The sequence below is a fragment of the Acanthaster planci genome, linkage group LG11 (genome assembly GCF_054643075.1).
Source record: "Acanthaster planci isolate LZ-2023a linkage group LG11, COTS_SCS, whole genome shotgun sequence".
NCBI lineage: Eukaryota > Metazoa > Echinodermata > Asteroidea > Valvatida > Acanthasteridae > Acanthaster > Acanthaster planci.
In genome coordinates, this window is record NC_141787.1 from 15144579 (window position 1) to 15169426 (window position 24848).

At 43.6% G+C, this 24848-nt stretch overlaps 1 protein-coding gene across 13 annotated transcripts in view; it reads left to right on the forward strand.

The window, feature by feature from the left end:
• The window catches only part of fkbp15 (FKBP prolyl isomerase 15), a 54246-nt gene that overhangs the window by 18212 nt on the left and 11186 nt on the right, over positions 1-24848 (forward strand). For 6 of the 13 annotated variants that reach the window (XM_087143023.1, XM_087143015.1, XM_087143020.1 and 3 more), the window contains exons 2-24: positions 590-702; positions 1251-1326; positions 2709-2778; positions 3218-3292; positions 3970-4068; positions 4366-4518; positions 5276-5344; positions 5472-5615; positions 6051-6178; positions 6945-7019; positions 8159-8239; positions 9811-9868; positions 10578-10697; positions 11252-11456; positions 12270-12424; positions 13508-13549; positions 14836-15150; positions 19578-19777; positions 21043-21093; positions 21817-21919; positions 23079-23250; positions 23471-23607; positions 24143-24226. In XM_087143023.1, coding sequence (XP_086999149.1) covers positions 590-702; positions 1251-1326; positions 2709-2778; positions 3218-3292; positions 3970-4068; positions 4366-4518; positions 5276-5344; positions 5472-5615; positions 6051-6178; positions 6945-7019; positions 8159-8239; positions 9811-9868; positions 10578-10697; positions 11252-11456; positions 12270-12424; positions 13508-13549; positions 14836-15150; positions 19578-19777; positions 21043-21093; positions 21817-21919; positions 23079-23250; positions 23471-23607; positions 24143-24226 — 2725 coding nt within the window. The remainder of the gene's footprint in view (positions 1-589; positions 703-1250; positions 1327-2708; positions 2779-3217; positions 3293-3969; positions 4069-4365; positions 4519-5275; positions 5345-5471; positions 5616-6050; positions 6179-6944; positions 7020-8158; positions 8240-9810; positions 9869-10577; positions 10698-11251; positions 11457-12269; positions 12425-13507; positions 13550-14835; positions 15151-19577; positions 19778-21042; positions 21094-21816; positions 21920-23078; positions 23251-23470; positions 23608-24142; positions 24227-24848) is intronic. The other 7 variants (XM_022229356.2, XM_087143025.1, XM_087143019.1 and 4 more) reach the window with 6 other exon arrangements.

Here is a 24848-nt window from a genome sequence, read left to right on the forward strand (position 1 = left end):
CTGTTCTGAATGAAATATGGCTGGTTATATTCAACGTTTGTACTCGACCAACACTGATGTGCTCGTTGTAGATCAATGAGCTTCTAGATTCAATCACACACTCTAGTTAAACATCTTTGTCACAAAAATAGTGTAGAATTCTGTATTGTACATCTAAATATCATTCTTTATGTGATAATTTTACCGTAGTACCTGCTTTCCATAAGGAGAGTGGGACGGAGCAGTCTGTATGCACGCAGCGTGTAGCAAAGGCTTAAAGCTACAAGTTTACATTCTGAGGCCTAATTTGGTATCTAAGCTAAGAGCAGAATTGTCTGCTTGCATGTAAAGTGTATGTAGCTCACCAATTCTTTTGCTTACAGCTCCAGGAATTCTGTGCTAATCCTGTGTAAGGTAAGCATGAACCAAGCCACCTTCCCAACCCATGAAAATGGCTTGACATCGGTACAGATTCGAGTGGCTTCAAAGATTCTGTGCCTCCAGCAGGCGGACCCATGAAACTGGTCATACGTCTTTTGGTTCCAGGTGGTCATATAAGACCATGACGGACGGTTTTGTTAACATCTTCCATTTTCTCCCGCCTTGTCAGGTCCAAATTAAGTTCCCTGTTTGGGATGGACCGTGCTAGCAACCAGGGCGGCAACGAATCCCTGACCTACACGGCACCCAAGCAGCCCAAGAAAGGGACCAAAGGATCCAAAGGTAGATAATCTTACACCTCCATCCCCACTTCACCCCTCCACCCTTCCACCCCTCTCCCTTCTGGCCACGCCCCTCTATCCTTGAAATCAAAACCCTAGAAATGTAATCCCGAAAGAAAATAGGAACGTTTCAAGAGTGTTGTTTGAGACGGTAAACACGATGTACACTGGAGCACCGTACCGATTGCTTAATTGCATTTTTTTAATAGACGGTGACATTTCCTGTTGCTAAGTCATCGCCTCTCGCCATGTGCACCGGTAGCACGTGAGGGTAGGGTAAGCACGTTTGTGGTGTATGACACTTGGCCTCCCACACGCTTCTTGAATTTGAGTTGTCGGTCGAGAAAAGGAATTTGGAGTGAAGTTTATTGAAATTTGATCTTTTACAGTTTTTTTTTTTTTTTTGAAGGGGGAAGGGTTCCTGTTTTGTAGCTGTCCCAGGGGAGTGCCTGGAAAAAAACCTGAAGGACGGGTAACATTTAGAATGTACCATGTATATTCCTGGAATTATTTTAAGTACACTCTCAATCACTCACATCATTTTTGCAGAGGGGGCGGCCCCATCCTCATCAGGGGGTGGACAGTCGGCATTGTTACTGGCCGTGGCAGTCCATGCATACAGATTGTAAGTATGTTTATGTAATGCACAAAGCGTGTTTATCCGTGACGACTCGGCGGTTTACCTGTAGTTGATGGTTGCAGTGACCAGCAGGGCACAGTTTAGCTCAGCTTGAATTTGACATGGTGTGGAACACAGAGTGATCATTTGGGACATCCATATGTCGACCTGGCCTAACCGATTCTTACCAGTGATGGGGCTCTTTTGCACAGAGAGCTTAGAAAGCTGGTAGCTTCAGTTACATGTATGCTGCTTGCATAGGGATGATACGCAACCTGTTTTTAACTTGTGTGTGAGATCGCGCCGTGCTCGATTCAGTGTACTGACCATTATATAAAACAGTTTGTTGTGTGGGTCCCTTGATCTACATAATCGGGGCATGCTGAATACTGGGCGGTTGACGTCACATCAGTACGCACGTTGCTGACGACCTTCCTGCAGATCCAAAGTGACGGCTGTTTATCCATTCGTTACATGGCATTGACCGATAGCCCATTTTTAAGCCCCCCACAAGGTTGCCATGGAGAGTAGCCAGAGCATTGCCCTCCTCGATGCCCACACTCAAGCACACACAGGAACATGACCAGCTGGTAATGAGCTGTACATATACCTGGTTCCCTGCCAACTAGCTAGGCTATTCATAGACAATGCCTGGCACAGGGTGCCGTGACTCATAGCCTTCATCTGCACCCGTTCAGGGGCTAACTTCAAAATTTGACCTGAATTCAAGTTCACACTCGCAAATTAACGACATTCAAATCAACACGATAGAACTGCCAAAAGTATTCATCACGTGTTTGTCACGTTTTTCCTCATGTAACTCTAATGTTTTTCTCTGCACACTCGTATTTCCATCTGAAATGAATAACAAATGTATATAAAACATGTAATGCAACAGGTGCAGGTCTAGGTGGAATAACTGGCATCATATGGAAGGATACTGTTCATCTTCATGCATTGTCTGCAATGCTTTATACTTTTTAAAGTGTATTTGTACATGTATGAGCAAGCATTGTAGTCAGTTGAGTCCAAGTCTACTTGAATCAGAAACTAAAAATGACATGCTCAAGGGTAGACTTCAAAATTGGCTAGGTTCTTCTTCAAAGCTCATTTTATCTTAGACTTACATGTACTTGGAGACCTGTTGGTAGTAATGTCTAAATTTACCGGGTCTGGATTGAAGTCTGAAACCATGCAAACCTTTGAAAAGCATGGTGTAATTCAGGATGAAGCCTTGACTGGAGTCAGGGTTCAAGACAAGTCTGGAACAGTTTTGAGAGACACTGGACCGCATACGCTATTAATTTGCCTTGGACTTTTGTCCGGACTCCAGATACGACAGAAAGGTCACAGTGTTCCATCATTTAGTGGTGTCTGGTTGTTTGCAGTTCCAATGGCACGTACATCAAGCACGGAAAGTTGGGGGCTGCCATCTTGGGCAACCACACAGCAAACGACGTGAGTTTCGTCTTCACATTCGTTGTTCTCAGTTATAGGTTTAAGGGCAAAGGATGGAATTGGTAGTACCTTTAATGCATGTCTCATTCTTATTGGTTCTATGCATTTAGTCACGAGGGCAGGTATAGCTTAACAACAGCAGCAACGATAGGCTGGTCCCAGGCCTCTCTGTGATATAGTTGACTTAAAAGAGAAGTAGGGAGGCAGAAATCAGTCTACTAAGAACGCTTACTGCACTGGTTTGCATGCCCCACCTGTTAACTAACATTTCAAGAATCGTGAATACAAACCAAGGAACATCCAACATTTAGCATACATGTGGGATCTTCTCTGTTCTCCTTTTCCTCCAGAATGGTTGTGACTTAGGTGTCATTTGATCGTTACGTCAAGGCGATAGGTAATTTATGCGAGACTTCCACTGTTTCCTTTCATTCCTCAGTATAAGCTGCTTCTGTACATCAGCAAGCAACAGCAGGTGACGCACGCCAGAATCACGCCACACTTCATTTTCACTGTAAGCGTAGAGACGTGCATCTCAACTCAATCTCTCTTCTCTCTCTTGAGGCCTATTCACAGCGGCCCAAAAATGAACACACATATGCAAACTTGTAATAGCAAATCGAATATGTATACGTGTTTGCAAAGTTGTAAAAGTTGAGTACATTTCAACTTGAGCGAAATTTCAATGCAGACTTTCGTAACATCAAATTCGCCTCACTTTCGCATTGGCCTGCAGTATGAACCAGACTTAATGTCAATTTTCTTCAATTTTTACAAATTATACATTCAGTACTTTATGACAGCCTTCTCATTTTTGCTACAAGTAAGAGCTGAATTGTGCACTTACCTGGATTTTGCTGCATTGAGTATTGTCCTTGCAGTGTTTCAAAACTGCATGCGACACTTTTCAGGAAGGAAGGGTGGGCGTGGTTTTATTTAGGTCTGGAAGTTTGTGGGGGGGGGTTGACCCGTGGCCGCCTCACGTTGTTGGAGTAGCAGCTTGTTATACGTGAATACTTTGGCTATCGATTGAGAATTGAAGTTGCAAAAGTTACCTTGCTCAGAAATTTCTTTTGAAGGATTGGTAAAGCTAAAAGTTATGATTTGTGTGTAATGATAAATTCGTTCTTGACTGATCTGTCTGACCAACTGCAGACTTAATATAAAGTGTTCTTTTTTTTTCCTTTGTAGACGCAAGCCAACAATTATGCTACATTTTACGATGAGCAGAGGCAGAACTGGTCCATTATGTTTGAGACGGAACAGAACGCAGTCGACTTTGCCAAACAGGTAAAGATATGCAGACTGCTGAAACCATGAAAACAAAAATTAATCTGCTTGGTGAAAGAAATTCAGTCAATAGAAAAATGAGAAAAGTGGAAAGAATAATGTTGAAAACACGCTTTTGAAGAAAAAACTGTTTTTGTTGTTTAATCACAGAGTTCCAAGTGGACTCTCTTCATAACAAATTCGATGACGATTTCTCAGAAAAACTTGCCTGAAGTCTGCTGAAGATCAAGTGACTTCTTTAAAGAACATCACAGCTCTGAAGTGACCATTCTTGCATTTTACTCAATCAATTCCTAGGTGGGTTTGGCCAAGCTTAACGCCTCTGGCGGCATAACCAAGGGAGTGATCCAGCAGGATCTGACGGTGGGCATGGGAGAGCCGGTCAATGAAGGGGATTCCGTGGAGGTCAAGTACACCGGCTGGCTCTACCAGAGCAGGACGTTTGGAACCGTATGTCATGCCTAATTTTTCACATGCCCATCTAGTCACTGCACTTTTCCCAATATGTAGTAGTGCTTGAACTTCGTGCGGAAGTACGCCCTCATTGGTGAAGAAGAGAGAGGCTTGGAAGACTGTTGTTTGTTTTTTGTACTGTGCCTGGCACCCATGCAAAGACTGTATGAGCCAGTCAAAGTTGGTTGCAGTGTATTTTCAAATTTTTAACAATGTGTAGAACCAGTGCCCGGTGTGTTTTCTAAATCGAGCAAATTAACTTGCAACTTTCGTCCCCCCCAAGTGGAAATGCTATTCACTCTGTATGCACACACATGCATGTTGCTGACTGCACTTGATCCGCATTCTTCGATAGACTTCTAGAACAGTCAACTTTTCATCAGGGGTCAAGAAAAGGCCAAGGACACGGCTTGTCTGGTTCTGCTCTAGGCTTTTCAGTTCCACTAGCTTCCGGATGCTATATATTTGCTCTAGGTTTAGTTATAGCGAAACCCCTCCAAAGATTTAGAAAGATTCACCATTAGTAATCAAACAGTTGTCAGATTTTTTAAATTAAGAGCGCCCCTCTGCTGATGGTCCACACTATTAATTTATATTTACATGTAATTTGTGAATATACGTCTACGTGTCCAAGTAGTTTTAGCACTTGCTTCCTTTTTCCATCTCTGCAGTTTTCTGGTACTGTCCATTGTCAGGGAGAAATGCATTCAGTTAACTCGGCCTGAATTTACATGTATCGATTGTGTTTTCATAGGTTTTTGACAGCAATGCGACTGTTGACAAGGCTTTCCGCTTCAAGATCGGGCGAGGGAAAGTTATAAAGGTTAGGCCGGTTCATTTTCTTGATTAAAACAAATGCTTCATTGAAAAGTGTCTTCCTTTGGCCACTAAAGGTTTAGCTTGTTGTAAATTGGAAATTTTTTCACTGTTTGTTCGTTCTTGACGTGCAGGGTTGGGAGGAAGGTGTGATCTCAATGAAGAAAGGTGGGCGCCGGTTATTGCTTATTCCTCCTGCGCTGGCCTATGGGAAGAAGGGACTTGGGTCTCGGATACCACCCAACTCCACTCTCATATTTGACGTCGAGATTAAAAAGGTGAATTTGATTGGTCCTTTCACCTGGGAATCTTTGTACGGTTTGGCAGAAATTTCTGAAATGACCTGTGGAGCATCCAATTTCCAATTAAGGGGAAAGTCTCTCGTTAGAAAAGTTGGCGCTGAGTTGTAAGCCCAACAATATGTCCCCATCATGATTTTGGCCCACACATCATCATATGACAACACTTGTGTCATCCCTACAACCACAGAACATATGTGATGAGATGGAGACTGTTTGTCTGGAGAGAATGTGTCTTTGGGCAAGCACATGGCGTGATAGCCTATTGTGTGCGGTTGACATTGAATCGGACTTCCCAAATGGTGTACCGCTTCACTCAGTGGCGGCTGGACAAATTACTAGAGTTGCATCTTCAAATCACCAGAGTTGGATACCCTCACGAAAGTTTCCCTTTTTTTTCTGTGGCCTCTCAAGATCAAAGTGTCCAAGGACGAGACTGGTTCAGTGTCCTCGGATGCCATGGAGGCAGCATCTGCCCTGGCCAACGAGCACCACCGAGCAGCCTCACCGAGGGTGGACTCACCCAGGGTAGACGGAGCAAGGTGAGGCTCGACCAGGATTCAAAGTGAAGCAGCCTGGCCAACATCGCCCATTGATGTTGAGAAAGGTTTCTGAAGTGTTTTGCAAGTTGCGTCCTAAAAATGTCCGAAGCTGAAGAAGAGAAAGTGAAGTCTAAAATTTGACTGGTCACTAAATTTTTTTTCTCCTTTTTGTTGGGGGAGGGGCAGCTTGGTGTCAAATATGCTTATCTTAGTTAATTACTTAGCTGCAGTGTAAAAAGTGGGTTGGGATGGGTGCTTAGAGTTTGTTGCTGTATCATGCAGGTCTGCGGTCCGACAGTCATTTCTGCCGACCAGAAAAAATATATTTTCTGTGACAGAGGTCATGGTTAAGTTGCAGGTAATCCAAATTGGGCAATATATTGGGTATTTTATAAGATGTAATGACACGTGCCTCTCTGTATGCTGTTTTGTTGTTAAGTTAACTTCCAGTTGTACTGATCTTTATCTTGCAGATTGGGCAAAGTTTACCCAGATTTGTGAACTTTGCCCGTAGACATGTTTTAAAGCTGTTTTTAACCACCTCTTCATAAGTACATGGAAAGGCAGTACACAGGGTTGTAATTGTGTTTCAATTTTGCGTTGATGCCTATTTTGGAACGGAAGCCATTTTGATAACAGTCGTGCCAGGTAGGTGGTAATCTTTTCTTCCCTTTGTTTTGCACAGTCCTCCAGGTACAGATGTGTTTATCTAGCAAAGGAGTGCCGATATTGACTTCATTGTGTCAGTGTTTTTTCCCTGTCGCAGTAGCAGCGAGGAAGAGGAGAAGATGAGGACGTTGTCCAGCACAAGCCAGACTAAACCGCCGGTGCCGAGGAAAATGTAATGTGGACCACGCTGGCATAGGGGATTCTTAGTCGTTGATTCAATGCTGAAAGGAACCAGGAAATAGAAATATTTTGATAAATTTTACTTAAAACCCTTGAAATTGCATCTTTGGGTTTCAATAAACCTTATTTAAAATTTTGTTTTGCAATTTTAACCCATATTTTGATGCTTTTTTGTTTTTATGCTAATGCAAATTTGCATATTCATGAGCAGAACTATGATAGCATCCAAGGCACTGAATTTTGCACTGATTTGCGCACAGAAAGTTTCTAGATTCTTTTAATCACTGCTATGGCAGATTTCATTTTCTGTGGCAATTTATTGCTTTCTAAGTATATGGCAACAATCCAGCAAAACACAGATAGCAAATTTGTGGTTCACAATTTGAACATGAAAACACGCAACCCGAACAATGTCTTCCTGAATTAACATCAAAGCAAAAGCGCCCTCACTTGTCCAGAAATGTTTAGTCAATTTTTAATGTTTGAAAAAGTGCACTGTTAAGTTCATGTAACTCAAAAACGACGTCAAACAGTCTTCATACATGGAAGAGTACAGAGATACACAAAAAGTGATTCTAAGAAAAATTTATTTCCTGGATCCTTTTAAAGTATAAAGTGCAGCATATGCATGTACATGTACATTAGCGGCCCGTGCGAGTGATGGGTATTTAACATTACTGTGCTTAGTGTTGGTTTTTATTTTGGGAACGTGGTTGGCATGCTGGGAAATGTGCTCCGCTGTTCTGACAAGAACTTAGAAGGCTGGCTTCGGAGACCAGATGTTGTAAACTTATTGAAAGGGGGATGATTACCAGTCAGACAGTACTGGTTTACGAGGATCACATACGTTATCACATATCGTTATACGTGCATACCAGGGAAAGTTTCTACACTGAGAGTTGTGATTTGATGATGTCTCAGAGATCCTTTGTGTACAGAATCCAAAGCACTGTTGTGTCACAAGGTCAAGATAATAGAGTTGTTGCATCTGTCTCATTGTCACGGGATGGTTCTCATTTGTCATCAGTTTGTGTCCTCACGGTGTTCGTCAGCGTCATCTTACTTCATCCTCAAGATAGTCGTCATGAATTCAGTTTTGTTCACATCATAAGTTTTTTCCACCCTTTGCAGTAGTATCAACGAACGAGTACGCGAGAAGCTGTCGCCCTCTGCTCCCAACCAGAAAAGAGCCGGCAAACCAAACCGAAAAGTGTAACTGATTTTTCTGATTTTGCCTAGATCACGATGCTTTCGTGTCATTGTTATAGCTGTCACTTTCTCCATCACAGATTTACAGCCTCATCATCATCGTCATCCGCAGGTTCAACATCACCGCTTGCGTCCAAATCACCCTCATGCCGTTAATTATCGATGGAGTCAAATGATGATTATCTCCACAGCCTTTTGTTAGTAGCACTTCATTTGCTCAACCCTTCACGACTGATTTTCCCTTTCATCTGGCCAGTTGGTCGCTCTGAATGAAAATCCGCAGATCAATCACAGTGAGAAAGAAGTCTTGAAGTTTCGGGATATGCGCATTTCCACAGTTATGAAGTCGGGTGTACTTGTACATGTAAATTGAAACTTTTGATTTACTTGTGAAGTTCTAGGTTGCCATGTTCTGTCGGTTGTGGGTCATTCCATGAGGTTGGGGCACAATTTATGACGGTGTCCTTGTTACACCAGTAACTTTTACCACCTGTCATGACCTGTACAGTAGGTCATTTACTCTGTAACAATAACACACACCTCTGTATTCAGCCTTGCACGATGTATAACAATGTCAATTTGGAATCCACATGCAGGGAAATAACTGTTCATTTTTACGGAACCCATGTAACAATTGACACCATCACAACTTGTGCCCCAGCCTCATGGAATGACCCTTGTTAATTGTACTGATGTCTATTTCAGTTACTTGGAGATATCAGAGAAGTTTTATCCCCTCAAACTAGAAGCCGCTGAAGCAAACATACCTGTAACATTATGTCTTTGCCAGATTTCACTGTCATTTTGGTATCTAACCTAAGAACTTTCAGATTACCAGAACTCCAACACTTCACAGTACACCATTGAGAATGCTACTATCACATTTCATGTAGTCACATTGGCAAGTGTGCTTAAGTACGCTGCTTAGTATACATAATTTCAGTAAGCAAGGTTATGCCAACAACCAGCCAGGAGTGCGGCTCGCTGTTCAGTTGTTTGGCCGGTCACCAGCTCAATATTACTAAGCAAAATTATCTGCTTAGATGTGCTTGTTTCTGAATGAACTGATGTTATGTCAGTGTCTCCTGTTGGTATGTTTGGAAGTTTGTGAAGAGGGAAACCGCAACACCTTTGGTGTAAATTTAGGCCGTTTTCCAATACTCGACTTTGTCTCCGTCTCAGGCTTCGTTCCCAAAACCAATCCCCGATTGTGGGCCTGAAGCGTTTAAATTACATTGGATTATTGTATTTTTTGGCTTTCTTGCATCTTACTTGATGTTCTGTGGCACTATTAGACTAATTACTGCACTTACAGCTTCAAAGTCAGCTAGTAAAAGAAACAGTTGAAGCCTGAGACGGAGCCGAAGTTGAGTATTGAAATAACGGCCTTAGACTTTTGTTCATGCAGCATTCATTTGTGATTGTCTTCAATATCTGAGATTTGCAGAATCTGTAAATTCTGTGTAGTTGGACAAAAAAGGTTTGAGCAAAGTTTGATGTTTTTGCCGTCAAAAGCAAGTGGACCTCATTTGCTTTGTCTTGAATTGGCCATCTTGATGTTGTTGTGATTTCAGTAGCAGCGATGAAACAGTGAAGACGCGGTCAGCTTCCCTCACTGACCACCTCTCATCCGTGAGTTGCATATCTTTTTTTTCCCCTCAGTCTGATACGTTAAATAGCAAAAATTTTCCCAGAGAAGAGTCCGTTCTGTAAGCACTGCCACTGCTGGTCAGTCCAAGTTGATCAAAGTTGGAGGTTTATCAAATCAGAAAGAAATTCGCATCAAAGTTTTGAGTGCCAAATTGGGCAACTTTGAAGAGTAGAAATGAACGTGTGTCTTTTTTTCTCTATAAGCTGTATTTTGGCAGACAAATTTTGCAGCATTCCCAATAACGCAAGGCACAATGCGTGTTAGATCTAACTGCTCTTTCCTGCTTGGTTTTTCTTGCGGCATTCCCAATAATTCAAGGCACAATACGTGTTAAATCTTTCGTACTGGCTTTTTCTTATACACTACCTGTATGTCCTTGCTGACTTCAGTGTTGCAATCAAGACTAGCACAGGACCAGCCATAAGGCCAGTCACAAGACCTGCCATGAGTTGTAGTAAGATGAATATTGACAAAGGAATGGGTTTGCTGCAGTTCATTTGAACAGCTTGTGACTTGAATTCAGACTGGAGGTCTTGTGTCAGTCTCGTGGGGTCTCGTGTTGGTCTACTGGGGTCTTGCGATGGTCTCGTAATGGTTGGTTAGAGGTCTCAACTCCAACACTGTTACGGAATGAAAATGTGCCCACAAAGATTGGATGTATCACTGTTCCTTCTACCAACCTCTCCACAGAGCCCCGTCAGTAGCAGTAAAGCCAAGCTCATCTCCAGGATGGCCAAGATGGGACAGCCCATGTTGCCTCTACAGGGGGCTGCGGTAGCCACAGAGAGCACCGACGATTCGGAGGCCGATGTAAGTACTTGTCAAGAGGTTTCTTAGTGTGGTGCTGAGTGAGTGTGAACTGGTATTCGTCAGCCATTGCTCTGGACGTAGGAGCAATCACAGTGGTTTGGGTGGGCTGCTATAGCCAACATCACATTGACTCAGTTATAGGCCAGTGTAAACTGATTTTTGTGAGCTCTGCAACCCTTTCAGTTGGCATAGCTGTAGGCCATTTCAACTCCTGAGGGATCCATAATATTTGTGGCACCTCCCATCAATCGTCATAGTGTCCATTTGTGGTTAGAACAATAACCACAGCTATCAGTGTAACCATGGAAGCCACTACCACAGCCACAGTATCCATCGTAGAAACCATGCTAGCCACCCATGGTAGCTATAGCGACCACAGTGGCCTTGGATGCCATCGCAGTGGCCAGAGCATTCGTGGTAAACATGGCAGCCACATTGGCCGTTGCAGTACCATCCTGGTAACCATGTTAGCTTTCAAGTAACCTTCCTGGTAGTCACAATATTCAATAAATCGGCCATAATAAGACCAACAAAACACTTCTGCCATAACACAGGAGAACAGTGCGTCAGACACCGGCTACACCTCCCCGCCACCGGTAACCGCACACCCTCATCCGCGTAGCAAGCCTGCCAAGATGGGACGCAAGCCGCCAACCACTGCCAAGCCAGAGCACCAGCACGCCATGGGGGCCGAAGGCATGGCCCAACAGATGCACATGCCAAACTCTACGGTGGGTATGATGCCTCAAACCGCACAAGGTAAGAGGAGGATTCGGCGAACCCAACCGAGGGCGCTGTGTACACATCGCATCTCACATTACAAGAGAGATGCAAACAAAACCTAGATTGAATGTTTTCACATTCACCGTGCACAAGCAAAGTGAAGCCCGTTCTGCATTCATTCTTTCTCAAGGAATCTGCAACATGTTTATATTGACCCACCAAACTTGTCACAGCGAAGATGTCCCATGCAGGAGTGTTCGTGCGTGCAGGTCATATCACTCTGCACCCATTTCTTTCGTGAAGACACACCCAGTCAAGGTGTCTTGTAGATGTCTGTATCCATATTGCACAGCATGTCAAAACTTAAACAAAACCCAAATCAAGGTTTCTCTGTGTGACGCTGTGAATTCTGCACTTTTCAAAAATTGGGGTTTGTTAGTAACTTAAGACTATCAGTAAAGTTCAGATCAACTTTGTGAATGTGATTAATAGCATTTGAGTAGCTGTCTGACACATCAAAAGCTGAAGGATGGACCGTGCGGACAGTGGGACAGTGCGGACATCCGGGAGTTTCACAAAATTGCGGGTAGCAGCCACACCGCGGCCAGTGAAAACAACTGCAACGAGCATGTGTGTACGTACTGATCGAAGAAAAGATTGCGTAACCCGATCATCGGACTGGCTGGTGCGTGCGTACTTCACCATGGCGGCTGTTTTCACCGGCACGGTACCTGACATTTTTGCAAGAATCCCAGATGTCCGCGCCGCCCCGTACCTTATTTTATATTTGACAAGGAGCGTGAGATTACTCGCATTCTTTTGTCTGCTGTCTTTCCCGTCTCTTCCCAGCCATGCCGCTTTCCCAGGCCGTGGCCGTCTATCAGCCCCAGCAGCAACCACCCCAACCGCAGCAGTTTCCGGCCCAGCCCCAGGTGCAGCAGCAACCCATGGGCATGGCGGGTATGGCCGGCATGCCAGGCATGGCGCAGCAGCCAGGATTCCAGGTAAGTGACCACAACTCCCCGGGGGGGAGGGGCCAGGTGACCACTGTTTGTCCGAGTATTATTCATGGTATTCACAGCAAAATCAGCTTCCAAATGTCTCATCGGGGAGACGTGTCCTTTTCGCTCCTGCCCTGGCTAGAGCTGTCACGCCTCTCCCCCACGAAGAAACCCCGTCATACCTAAGTAAACTCATCCAATGAGCCTTGCCCACTACGCACAGGGGTCTTTAGCATATGCCCTTCTCGAATGCCACGCTGATCCATGGTCCTGTCTCTCACTTTCAAACAAAGCAAAAACAAAAGACTCTGGTGCATGCCGCACGTCAAACATACCAGTAAAATCACAGCTCTGATTGGTCAGAATTCTCTAGGGCAGGGCTTAGTGGATCCGTCTGTCTGTGTTGCAGCTTTAAAACTTCTTCAAGTGTCGCTGTTTAGAGAGTGCGTTAACCCTAACCTTCCCCGACCACACAGTAGTAAAGTGTTTAATTCTGTGGGGATAGGTCTGGTAGGCCCATAACAGCTGGCTTTTGCATTGGGTTTGGCATACCTCTGTGCACAAAGTCCCATATGGGTATTTAACTTTGTGTGAATGGGGAAGGTTAGGGCCAGCAACCCTTGGGGGGGTTAGGGTTAAAGAATAAATTTAGGAACAAAATTGTGATTTTGACAAAGGTTCGGATCGCAGCTGGTTTGATAGCAAAAGCAAAAAGATTTTGCGGTTTCAACATTCATAGATTAAGTTTCATTGTGATAACTTGTTGGTACAGTAAGAAATTTTCACGCCTTAAAAATGTTTGTTTGAATTGGAACACCTTCATGGCAATAGAAGAGTTAATGGTGAACTATTCTGCAAGATTTGGTCAGTAAATGGGGGTACGCGATAGTCTTTGACAAGTTTTTAGCATCTCTGCTGCCGGTGAATAAGGAGATTGTGGATCTTGTTCTATTTCTTCATGTTTGTCTCCCCTGTATTATCCTCACGTGTGTCCACCCTTTTGCCCACCTGTGTTACTCACTGTCTGGAGTATTCTTATACACTCATCTCTTTCTGCTACTCTTTGCATTTTGATTTCATCGACAGTCAACTGCCATGCATGGGACAGGATCGCAATATCCGTACCAGGTACCGTGACGATCGCACCTTCTTCTGTTTTGTTGCTTTTTAGCTTTCCTTTGAGTTGCTCGTCTTGGGAAGCGTCTAAAAAAAAAAACAAGGGAAAAGAATGGAAAGTCCTTGTTCCTGTGTGGAGCGCTGCCATTTGAGTGCAGTGTTTGTCTGGTTGATACAAGCTCTGTCCTGCTGCTCGGAATTGTTGAAGCAAGCGTGCTCCCAGCAAGGGTGCAGCAGTATTTCTCTTCGTAGACGTTGAAGGAAATACGTCTGTGTTGCTGTATACTTAGACCCTGTTCTCTTCATCCCTAGTTGTGGAGATGTTCCTTCGCTCTTGCCTTTGATGCAAACATCAGTTTAAACTCCCAAATTGTCTGCTTCATATTTGGCTTTCTGTTGAATACACTTATTAACCCTAACACTCCTCAGTCCTCCAACAGGTGAAGGATTGAGGAGGGTTAGGGTTAACAGAGTGTCTTTATGTAGCATTCCCCGTTCCGCATCCCTCACTTGCTGTCGCTGTTTGTCTAGCTTTCCACTTGTTACATACAACTCCAGGCTTTGTGTGTCACAGAGAGGAAAAGGTCCTGTGACCTGCGCTTATGAAGGACAGAAGTTACACTCTCATTTGCCGTGCTTTTTTCTCCACTTTGCACCTATTTTTTTTTGGTCATTGCACGTCTTTCACTTCATTGCCTGTTTTTCTCCTTTGCCGACCTGATCAATTTTTCTCGTCCCTTGTCTTTGTTGGCTACCGCTATTCTCCATTTTACTTTTGTGATGCTTTCTCCCTTGCCTGTTTGTTTATGCACCATCTGGCGTCTACCGCTCAATTTTTCTTTTTGACACGTCCCTTTTGATAACTTTGCAAGCAATTGCATCGTTTGTGACCCTGGTGGAATCTGTTTTTTGCTTCAGAGATGTGCAGCCAATCAAGAACTAATCTTCCCTTATTAAAACCTAACCCTCACGAATGCTAACCCTCCCTGATAACTTCCGAATCCTTCAGGTTTAGACAATTTTGACAGATATTTGTGGAAAAAAATTTATGTACAAAGAATTAATTCACAAAGAATATTGCATTGGTTTCTTGAGAAGTGATGGATTTTGCAGGGTTAATGCACAAAGAATGTTGCACTGGTTTCTTGAGCAGTGTTGGATTTTGCAGGGTTCAGGAAGCATCTGAGAAATACACCTAGGGACTTGGAGTTGATTACCTCGGCATCCAACAGAGCTTACGAATCGAAGTGGTGGCCAGGGACACTAAATAATTTTGATCCATTTGTATTTTCCAACAGCAGCAATTTACCGCCCAGGCCACCGATCCCAATCTCTTGCTGCAGCAGCAACAGCAACAGCAGCAGGCAGCGGCCGCCGCGGCAGCAGCGGCGGCGGCCGCCCAGCAGACCCTTCACCACCACCAGCAGCCACAGCCGCAGCAGCAGCAGCAGCCGTTCGCCAGCACGATCCTGACGGGCACCAGCCAGGCCCTGGTCCAGCAACCCGTGAGCCAGGAGTTGCCCATGCTGCTGTCTGAGTCCCGCCAGCACCACTCAGACCTCAAGATGGTCATGGACCTGGTGTCGGGCAAGATTGACAACCTCTCAGCCAGAGTAAGTAAAGCCTTTATTTCCCTCATGCCTTTACTTGTTACTCGCTCTTATCAGCTAAGACAAATTTGAGAAATGCCAGTCTCACTCAAGATTATCCCATGGTTATGTAACCAGAGCACTTAAGATGTGGAGCCTAATTGTGTACAAGTTTGTAACTTAGACAAAACAAAGGAAACCTCCTTCAAGTGTTGATCTCATGCGTAATTATGTGGCATGTGATTTTCTTTGGCGTACCAGGCTAAATCAGATGAAACTGCAGTGTTGTAGTCGAGTACTTTCCGAGTACCAACGTTCTCCGCAAAATACTGAACTGGGTAAGAGGGAATAAAGCCAGAGTGCTCAGGTATTTGATGGTAAATGTGCAAAGGTAAGATTACAAAATAAATGTTAGACTTCAGACACTCCCAGTTGTGTAAAATTTCAATTTTAAGGAGAAAAGTACTCGGAAAGTACTTGGCCGAGTATTTTCCGAGTACTTTTCTCCTAATAAGTTAATTGTAATCAAACAGTGATGGTCTGAAGTCATTATGTTGCTTTGTAATCTTACCTTTATGCATGCACCATCAAATGCCGATGTACTTCAGCTTTGTTTCCTCCTAACTAGTTAAATATTTGGTAGAGAACTTGGTTTTCAAAAAGTACTCGACTACATCACTGTAAAACTGAAAGGCCCAGAGGAGTGTATTCCCAGTCAATGTGACTAGTTTTGGAGATTGTGTAACAAGTGATCAGGTACATTCTGTCAGTTCCTGTCAGAATTCAATTGGCCTGTCTCGCAACTGATCTGCTTTTCATTGCACTTGATGGTTTGTTTCTTTCCATATTTTACCACAATACGGGCGATTCACAGTAGAGTTTGCAACGCATTGGCCAGTCACAATGCACAAAATCTTTTGATCCTTTCCAAAACGCGCACTGGGTTGACAGATTTCGCGCATTGTGATTGGTCATTGCGTTGCAAACTCTTGAAGGCGTACTGTTGTGAATGGCACGTATTACAGCCAAATTCTCAAAGCAATTATTTTATTTTAAGAACCAAAGTTTCCCCACTTTGATAAATAATATCTGGTAACACTGTTGAAGCTCAAAAACACTGTTTTATGTACATGTATATGCAGGAACGCATGCCACCTATCTCTTGGTCCAAAATACTTTTTTTTAGGAATTTAACATGTTCACATCAGATGTTGATAATGTCAGATGAATATGCAACCATAAAGGAAAAAAAAGCTTGAGGGACTGTAGATAAATTTCCGAAAATTCTGTAATTTATCAAGAAGTTTTATGAAGTGTGCAAGTCGCCATCCCTAAACTCAAAACCTGCCGATCCCTGGGATACGCTTCATCAAACTTCCTTAAGCCATTAGTCCACTTTAATCAGCCTCGTTACGCCGCCCCACTCTCACATCAGTGAGCACTTGTGAGGAGGAAGTGCGAGCCGGTTTCCCCATCAAAGGGAGAGAGGGGGGATTCAGTAAGGCAAGCTAGCTTTACCTAGGCAAGCCAGAACTGTCGAGCACTCCCAAGACGCCGCTCCTTCCTGTCAGGAAAAATCCAAGCTCCTGATCCCCTTTTCCCTTGCATGAGTCACTGGCAGTTGAACAGTATGGATACGTGCCCAGCGCTGCGCAAGGTGCCCAGTAGATATCTCTCAAAGGGAAACAGTTTTGTAGAGATCTGCGACAAAAGAAATTGACTCCAAGTATGAGAAATCGGTTGTGGTGTCGTATATCCGCATTATTTTTGTAGACATACCACAGGGGAGAACCCTTCTTGAGGGAAAAAAAAATAGGAATCCAGAAGAAATACAAGTCAGGTCGGTAATTGTTCCACCTGCCTGCTTTCAAGACTAAACCCCCCCAAAAAATCACTTTGTGTAATCAGTTTTGTTCTTTGTAAAACGATTACGGTTTTAGCCTTGTATTAACATACATGTACATGTATGTGAGAACTCCCATTTGGGAGGATGTCCTATTGCAAATGATAACTATAGGTAGTCCAGGTTTCAATTGTTGCTGGTTACATTGTAAATGTACATGTATATGCATGTATTTGTCATATAGGACATAAGTTTTTGGTTAAAGTTTCTGAACCAACAGTGTGCTTTGTGAACTGCCTTATTCCTTCTGTCTGGCTTAATTCCAGACAAGTCACGGGTCTACATGTATTTAATTGCAACATTGACACACCCTTACTGAAAAAAAGTGGTATTGAACTGGCACGGAAACGGGATCTATAAAAAAAGATCAAGTGACCGTACAAATAATTTTAGACTGACAGCAGAAGAGAAGGGTCTTGTAAGAAGTTTGCGTACCAGTGTGAATGGATTCATATCAACACCCCTTTGTCTACGACATGGGCTGGAAATCCTCTAAAGCCACTTTAATACGGGTATAGGCATAGTAAGGAACGGAAGCTGTTCATTTGGAAGTGACTAATGACTCCTGCTGTAGCTGCGTCCGCACGTCACTTCATCTGTTTCCGAGAGTGAGAAGAAAAACGAGCAGCCAAGTTCACTGAGCACGGAGACACGATCCTAGAGAAGAAGTGCTTCATGTTTGCATTGAAATCATGCCGCATGGAGGGACGTTTGGCCGGCTGGAAATGAGCCTAGAGTGCCAAGACGGTACTTGAAACCAGTCTTGTCCCAGTGGTCGATCGGGACGTTATCAGCACGTCCCATCTTGAAGACATTGGATGCCAGCCAATGGCAGTACGTCCATGGGGCCGAGCCAGCACACCAAACTGCAAGCCAAGATGAGTGGAAGGATGGCCAATAACCAACGGTCCCGGCCTAACTCGGGCTCCAGCGACAGCTACATGTACTGCACCGTGCCAGCCATGGTGACCATACAGGTACCGGGCACCAGGGATTAAATTTCGACACATCTTTTGTGGTTCTATTGGTGGCTTTTTTGAGCTGTCTTGGAGTTGAACTTGTCAGGTGCTGAACATAAATGGCTATGTATTAGTCATCACTAGTTGGATGTTTGTCATTTGTTCCTGAACAGGAAGTTGTGGTCTTGTTACAAGACGTTAACAATGCATCCACAGGAGGTGACCAGGGATGAGGAGATGTCCCTTGTGATCCATTGTGCCTTGTCATGAAAACCAGCCCCTACAGCTGCTAGTGGCCTCTAGAAAGTGTTACTTCATAGCTTTTTTCCTTGTGGAAGTTGTAGACTTCAACTTAGAGATTATCTGCTTCTTGGAAGTTCTCAGTATTGTGACATTCAAACAGGAGGGATAGTGATGTTTTGTATTCAGTTAATTCTTTGGTATTTGGGTGTGTATCATATTTCAGTAATGGTTTTAATCACATTTTCTAATTTACAGCACTGAGGGGTACTGGAATATTTTGTTCATTTTCTGTGATGTTTCTGCAGTTTATTTGAAAACCAAGTCAAGTTACATGTACTTGACCTAGTTGTGTGCTTGATATAAACAGGTTGCTTTGGCAAATGTCTACTATATCACACACGTATCAGTAGCATGCAGGCATTTACAGAAAGACTGCATTTTCTAAGTGGAATTTACATGTTTTCTGCAGACAGGCTACATGTATTTTCTGTTTAATTATGTACAAGGCATGTGCAAGACATCGCTGTCAACTCGGGACACTTCCCTGTGTAAAAGGCACAATGTAATTCTCAATGTTGGTGTAGTGTAAGCTCTGTCACTTCCAATCAAAGTGTGGAGTGTAATAAATGAAGGAACTTGGAACCCGTCTACTTTTATTGTAATGAACACCTCACATTGATTTCATTAAAGACGAGGGCACGTGGACCGGGGAGCCTAAGGTACCGTACTTCAAAGCTACAGAGGGCCTTCATACATGTGTTCACAAAGCCTGTGAGATCTTATGCTTTCCCTTAAACATGTCCCACAAGGGGACTTGTGGGACCGATGTGTGTCACAAGACCAGAGTGGTCTACTCTATCGGAATTTACTTGGCTTTTTTCGGGGTATTTATTAAACGCAACCTGTGGTCTGAGAATGAGTCACAAGTCGGTGTGATGCTGTGGGTTTCACTGTTAAAATTAGGTCAGCCTTAATTGACGGATTTTATTTCGGGTTTTAATTTTATCATCCCTTGTAACATTTGAGTGAAGATTATTGTGAGCAAAAAAATATGTTTCCATTTCTCTTCTATTTATAATTACCACTATTTTCTCTGGTTAACGAGTTTTTATTGCAAATTGTGGAAATTCAATCTCATGAATATTAATTTAACTTATCTTGTTTGGCGACAGATTTCGTTTCCATGGGCATGCTTTTAACATAATTGAAAACTTGCAAAAATGTTCAAAATGTATATGTACCACTAATTGTTGCCTAAGTGAAATCCTTCTGGTCATGACCAGGTTGTGCCAAGCCAAAAGTTTTCCCCTTGAAAAAAAGCTGGCTTTTTACCATTCCGTCTGAAGGTGGAGAAACTGAACTTCCAGTCTTCAGCGACCGGTCCCTCGCCAGCGGCCATCCCAAACCTAGAAGCCAACATCTTGATGCAGAACATCGCCCGCATCGTCCAGGAGAATGAAAAACTCAAGAAGGAGAACGTAGAGAAGGACAGTAAAATTGAGACGCAGAACGAGAAGATAGCTGAACTTATCCAGAGGAATCAGATGTGAGTAAACCGGCAAGTTGGAAGTTTTTTTTCAATGGATTAATTCTTTCCTGTTTGATTACAGCGTCGATTTTTAATAATTGTTCTTCCCCAAATGTTCATGCAGGGGCAAGGCATATTTACTATTCCTGTCGTTCACTTATATCTTTCAATTACAGCCTTTCTTTGTATGCGTTCAATATTTTGTCTTGAGAAGTTTTGAGCTTTGCAGTTAAGAAGTGTTTGGCCACTGTCTTTCACCATCTGAACAGAAGTGTATATTTTCACAGACACATTTTATACATATTCCATGTACTTGTAAGATTTTACCTCAAAGCCGAGTGGTCAACCAGTGGGACATTTTTAAGAATGCGCAAGTGTCTTTGATTTAACCCTATTCCTGCTAAGTTTAGAACACTCAGGATGCAACTTGTTAAAGGGGAAAATAGTCACCTTTGAGCTGTCAACAAGTGACAGAAAGACAGATGACATAATGACAGAAGTGTGAGTTGACAGTGGGAATGAACTTTTCGAAAACGGGGTATGTTAAGGTTGTCAACAGCGGAAGAAGTGTTGACACTGATACATCGCCGACAGCTTGCTCGCCCACATGCTGCACCTAGCATGGAGTGATTAAAGCACACATCTGAAGCTGACCTGGTTGTCTATGGCTATGGCTATGCACGGCTGTATATTAATGGCAAGAAGACGTAGCCATAAAATGTTCAATACAGACACGACCTTAGCTTGAAATATGTATCCCCAGTGGTTAATTAAAGAAAAAAGTTTAATGTTCCCACCTGCTTCCTTTTCTAAAGCTCCTGGCAATCTTACCCTCTTCCCAACTAAACTGGGAACTTGCAGATACAAGGCAAAAGTTATGGGTTCTAGTTTTTAGGGCCCCTGACTGTTAATTTTGGCCTTTTGAGAGTGCTTTCCTGAATACTAAGCACAAGCAACTAAATCATTTGTATGATGCATTACAAAACATTCCTTTTCAGCGATTGTTTCTGTAGGAGTATTTAGTGTTCTTTCTTAGTCTTTCTTGGCCCACTCCTGGAGATGTTTGGTGTGGTGTTTTTTGGTGGCTAAACAGGAAAGGGTACTTACTCATCCTGTGCCATTTTTGTCCAGACAATTTATTCCTTTCCTTGCTTGAATATTGGTGTTTGATTCCTTTTGCCAAGTATTCCCTCAGTGAGATTTCCTCTCCAGATTCTGCTCCTGTTTTTGTTCCATTTTCCAATGTCATTTGGCCGTTTTCCCACTTCCTCCTCCCCCCGCAGACACAATAATGTTAACAAGACCGTCAACAATGACCATGGCTTTGTCAAAAAGTAGGTCCTCGCTTTGCATGCACAACCTGAAGCCTGCTCTGCATATCATCTGCATGATAATTACAATTTTGCATATCATAAGCATGACAATATAAGAATGTTGAGGCACGGCTCTACGTTTGGCTACTGGTTAATTCAGAGCCGGCTGGAATTTCAGGCAGTGTGATGGTAACCAGACCTGAGATCTAAGGGACTATAAGCAGTGGTTTAACCTGTACACCAACCTGTCTTTCCAATGCACTGTGCATGCAGAAATAAATTTCTGTATATACAAAGGAGAACCTTTCAAACATGACCTGGAAAAATTAGCTGTATGATTTTTCTTAAAAATCTGATCTCTCTGGCTTCATGTGTCAGACGTGATTAATTTTCTGTGGCATGCTGTAGCACTGGCAAAACAGATGTCCATGTAGCATGAGCGTGGTTGGTTGCTTGTAGTTTGCGAGTTTTCTTGTTGATGCCATGCGTGGCTTTGGATATTATAACCTGCTGGGCTCAACTTGGAGTGATATGAATTATTTGGTTTGTCGCGATTATCCAGAAACTAACTCAGAAAAACGAGTTTTCTACTCCACATGAAACCTTCAGGATTGATTGTCTCCAGCATATCCGCTTACTTTTTTGCATCTTCTCGACCGTCGTATGTCAAGATTTTAAACGAGTGTTCGTGAAATGGCCGTTGATCCCAGTTATAATATTCCATCAACTTGCCTTCTCTCGTAGGTTTGTCGAGCAGAGCAACACCCTGATGGAGAAGAGGAATGACTCCTTCAAGCAGACGACGGCCCAGTCCCAAGCCAGGGTCCTAGAGATGGAACAGGAAAAGGTACGCTTCGGTTTTGATATCCTCTTCATCTGCCTGGTAACTGAGCATATCATGGGATTTCCTGGATCAGAAAGTAGTGCACATCTTTGATTATGTGATTATGTCATCTACCAAGAGAAATTGCTCCACTACCTGGGATATCCCAGGTTACATGTCTTCCTCCAAGTGATGCGCCCACTTCATACACTTCAAGACTCCAGCACATTGAAACGAGAAGTAGTGAAAGCTTTAGAGTTGGGTGGAAAACCCCAGAGGAATATTCTGGGTAAAACCCACAGAATCAGGTAGGGACTGATAACCCAATCCACAAGTGGACTGAGCCGGGAATCGAACCCGGACCGCAGAAGTGGAGGGCAAGGAAAGAACCTCTATGCCAACCTGACTCCCCATGTATACCTCGTGTTGTGAGGACTGGTTCTTTACTTTGGATATCCAGTCGGTTCCAAACCCCTTTAGATTCTAGAGCCGGGATAGCCCAATTCATGTCACATGCACCTGCAGATCCTGTGATACCCAGGTTACCTTATGCCCTTTAAGAAACATGCACATGGGCTTATCTGGCAATTTGCCCAAGATCCCATACCCAGGATATCCTAGTTTACATCAGATATCTTTAGTCCTTCACTCAGGATATTCTAGTTTGCGTCACGCCCCTTCATATCCGGTTTGCCATATCCCATGTTGCACAGCTTCCCATCCAGCAAGTAGGCTACCTCATGATGTTTATTCTAAGCTCCTTCAGACGTATGATACCGTAACCACAGGTAGATATGATTTGGAGTTTGCTACCACCTGAGAATGAGTCCATTTGGTCCAACAAGCATCGGGGCATGCATTTGTTTCAATGGCATTCATGCGTGGCATGGAGCAGGCACAAGTTCTCATCATCTGCAAATTGCACATACTGATATTGAAAGATCACTGTGTGGGGATCAGGTGCAGGGTACCAGTGACACTCCAGTATCGGCCTACTCTCTCTCTCTTTGTTACCAATTGGGGGTGGGCCACTTGTGCACCGAGTCTTACACCACTCACATTTAGATCCAGTGTCCCAGACATTGTAGATAGCATACATGTAAATACAAAAGGACTTGAACACTCTCAGCCTTACGTTGACTGTTGAGTGTTTACTTCAACACACTGTCCCCTTTCACCCCAGGTTCAGCTGACGGCAGACCTCAGCAAGGCCACTGCCAAGATCAGCTCCCTCCAGATGGAGCTGTCGGCGGTCCAGCAGCGAGAGAGCGAACTCAAGACCAAACTGGACCACGGGCTGAACACCTCCCAGTCACAGCTGTCAGAGATGGAAGCCATGCGGACCAAACAGCAAGGTGAGAGGGGAGCAAGCCTAGAATTTTTTGCCGAGGTTGCAGACGCGCTGTACTGCTGCAACTTTTGAAGTTTGTTGGAATAGTGGATTTATGATTTTCACAGTAAACTACTCATTTACTTTTATGTTATGTAGTCTCTCTTGAAAGCATCAACATCCTTGAACATTTGGTTTTGCAAGCTCTGATCTTAAGGTATTTGTTCTGTTTTGCTCGCTAACAGACTCAGACTGGAAGGTAACCGAGCTTACTAGGAACCTCAAGGAAGAGAAGGCAGAGAAGAAGTCACTGAGCAACCGGCTGATCGTCATCGAGGAGGAACTTAACGACCTGAAGAGCGAGAAGGAAACAATCGACAAGGTAAGCCGGTAATTTTCATCAATCTTTAGAAGTTGTCTAGTGTGGTGCCAACATCTTTGTCTTTATTTTTTGCAAAGTGTTTCTGAAAGAGCATGACAAAATTGGGGGAAAAGTCCAGAAGCCCAACAGAGATTTCAGAGCCTTCTTTTGCAAGTGCTTCATTAAACTTTTTGATTTTTATTGTAGGTAGTTTCAGTGTTGTATTCAAGTCCATCACAAGTCCCTTCACAAGGCGCGTCATAAGTAACAGGGTGAACAATGATAAAGGAATGCTTTTATTACAGTTCATTTGAACAGCTTGTGAATTGGCTTAAGACTGAATGACTTGTGATGGACTCTCTGGGTAGTATATGGAAGTTTCCGCTGCTGTTTTAAAGGAAGCCACATTGTCTCTCCAGGTGATTTGGTGTCGAGGAATAAATTTGGTTGGGAATTTTCCTTCTTTGTATAAATGACACTACCTGTTTCCTATCTGGAGAAGTACTTAACTGGTGCAAAAAGTAATTGGAATTTTAAACAATTTGCCTCATCACAGAGTCTGTCAGAGAGGAAGAGGAAAGCTGCCCTCGAAAAGCAGAGGTTTGATGATGAAATAGAAGAGCTCAAGAAACAGTATGAGGTGAGGAACTAATCTTATCCCACCTCTGCCACCACTCAAACCATTTCCAAAGCTTTTTGCTACATCTGAGAGACAGTGGAGAGATAGGTCACCTGTTTCTCAAGAGGTTAACCAGAAAAATCATGATGGGATGAGCACAAGTATTAACCACTTCCTGCCGGGGACTCCGGGATTGGAGACGTATGGTTTATATAGGTGGCTGGGGTCACCGAACTCGGACAAAGGAAACAGGGCCCTGTAACAAAAGACCGTACTCCGAACAAAAGACCAGGCTGCTGGGCATTACCGGCATTTTTCACTCTCAAAAGTGGTGATAATCCAGCCTTGTTTTGAAACCGTATACCAGGGTTTGGGGCATTGAGAGCGAGCGGATTACCACCGGGGACAAAAGCGCTCCACCACCGCAGCGATGAGCCACACAGCACCGCTGCACGCTAATCTGGCCCCTATTGAAAAGAGGTCAGCAGTGCACTAAGCCAGGTTCGTGAACAAAAGACAGTTATACAACACCGCACAATCTGGGCTCTGTTTACAAGGCTGCTGGCCTGGCTGAAATACTCGAGCGTCAATGAAGGTCACCTGTCAACTTAGAATAGTGCCTAAAGATTACTCGGTGCGGCTA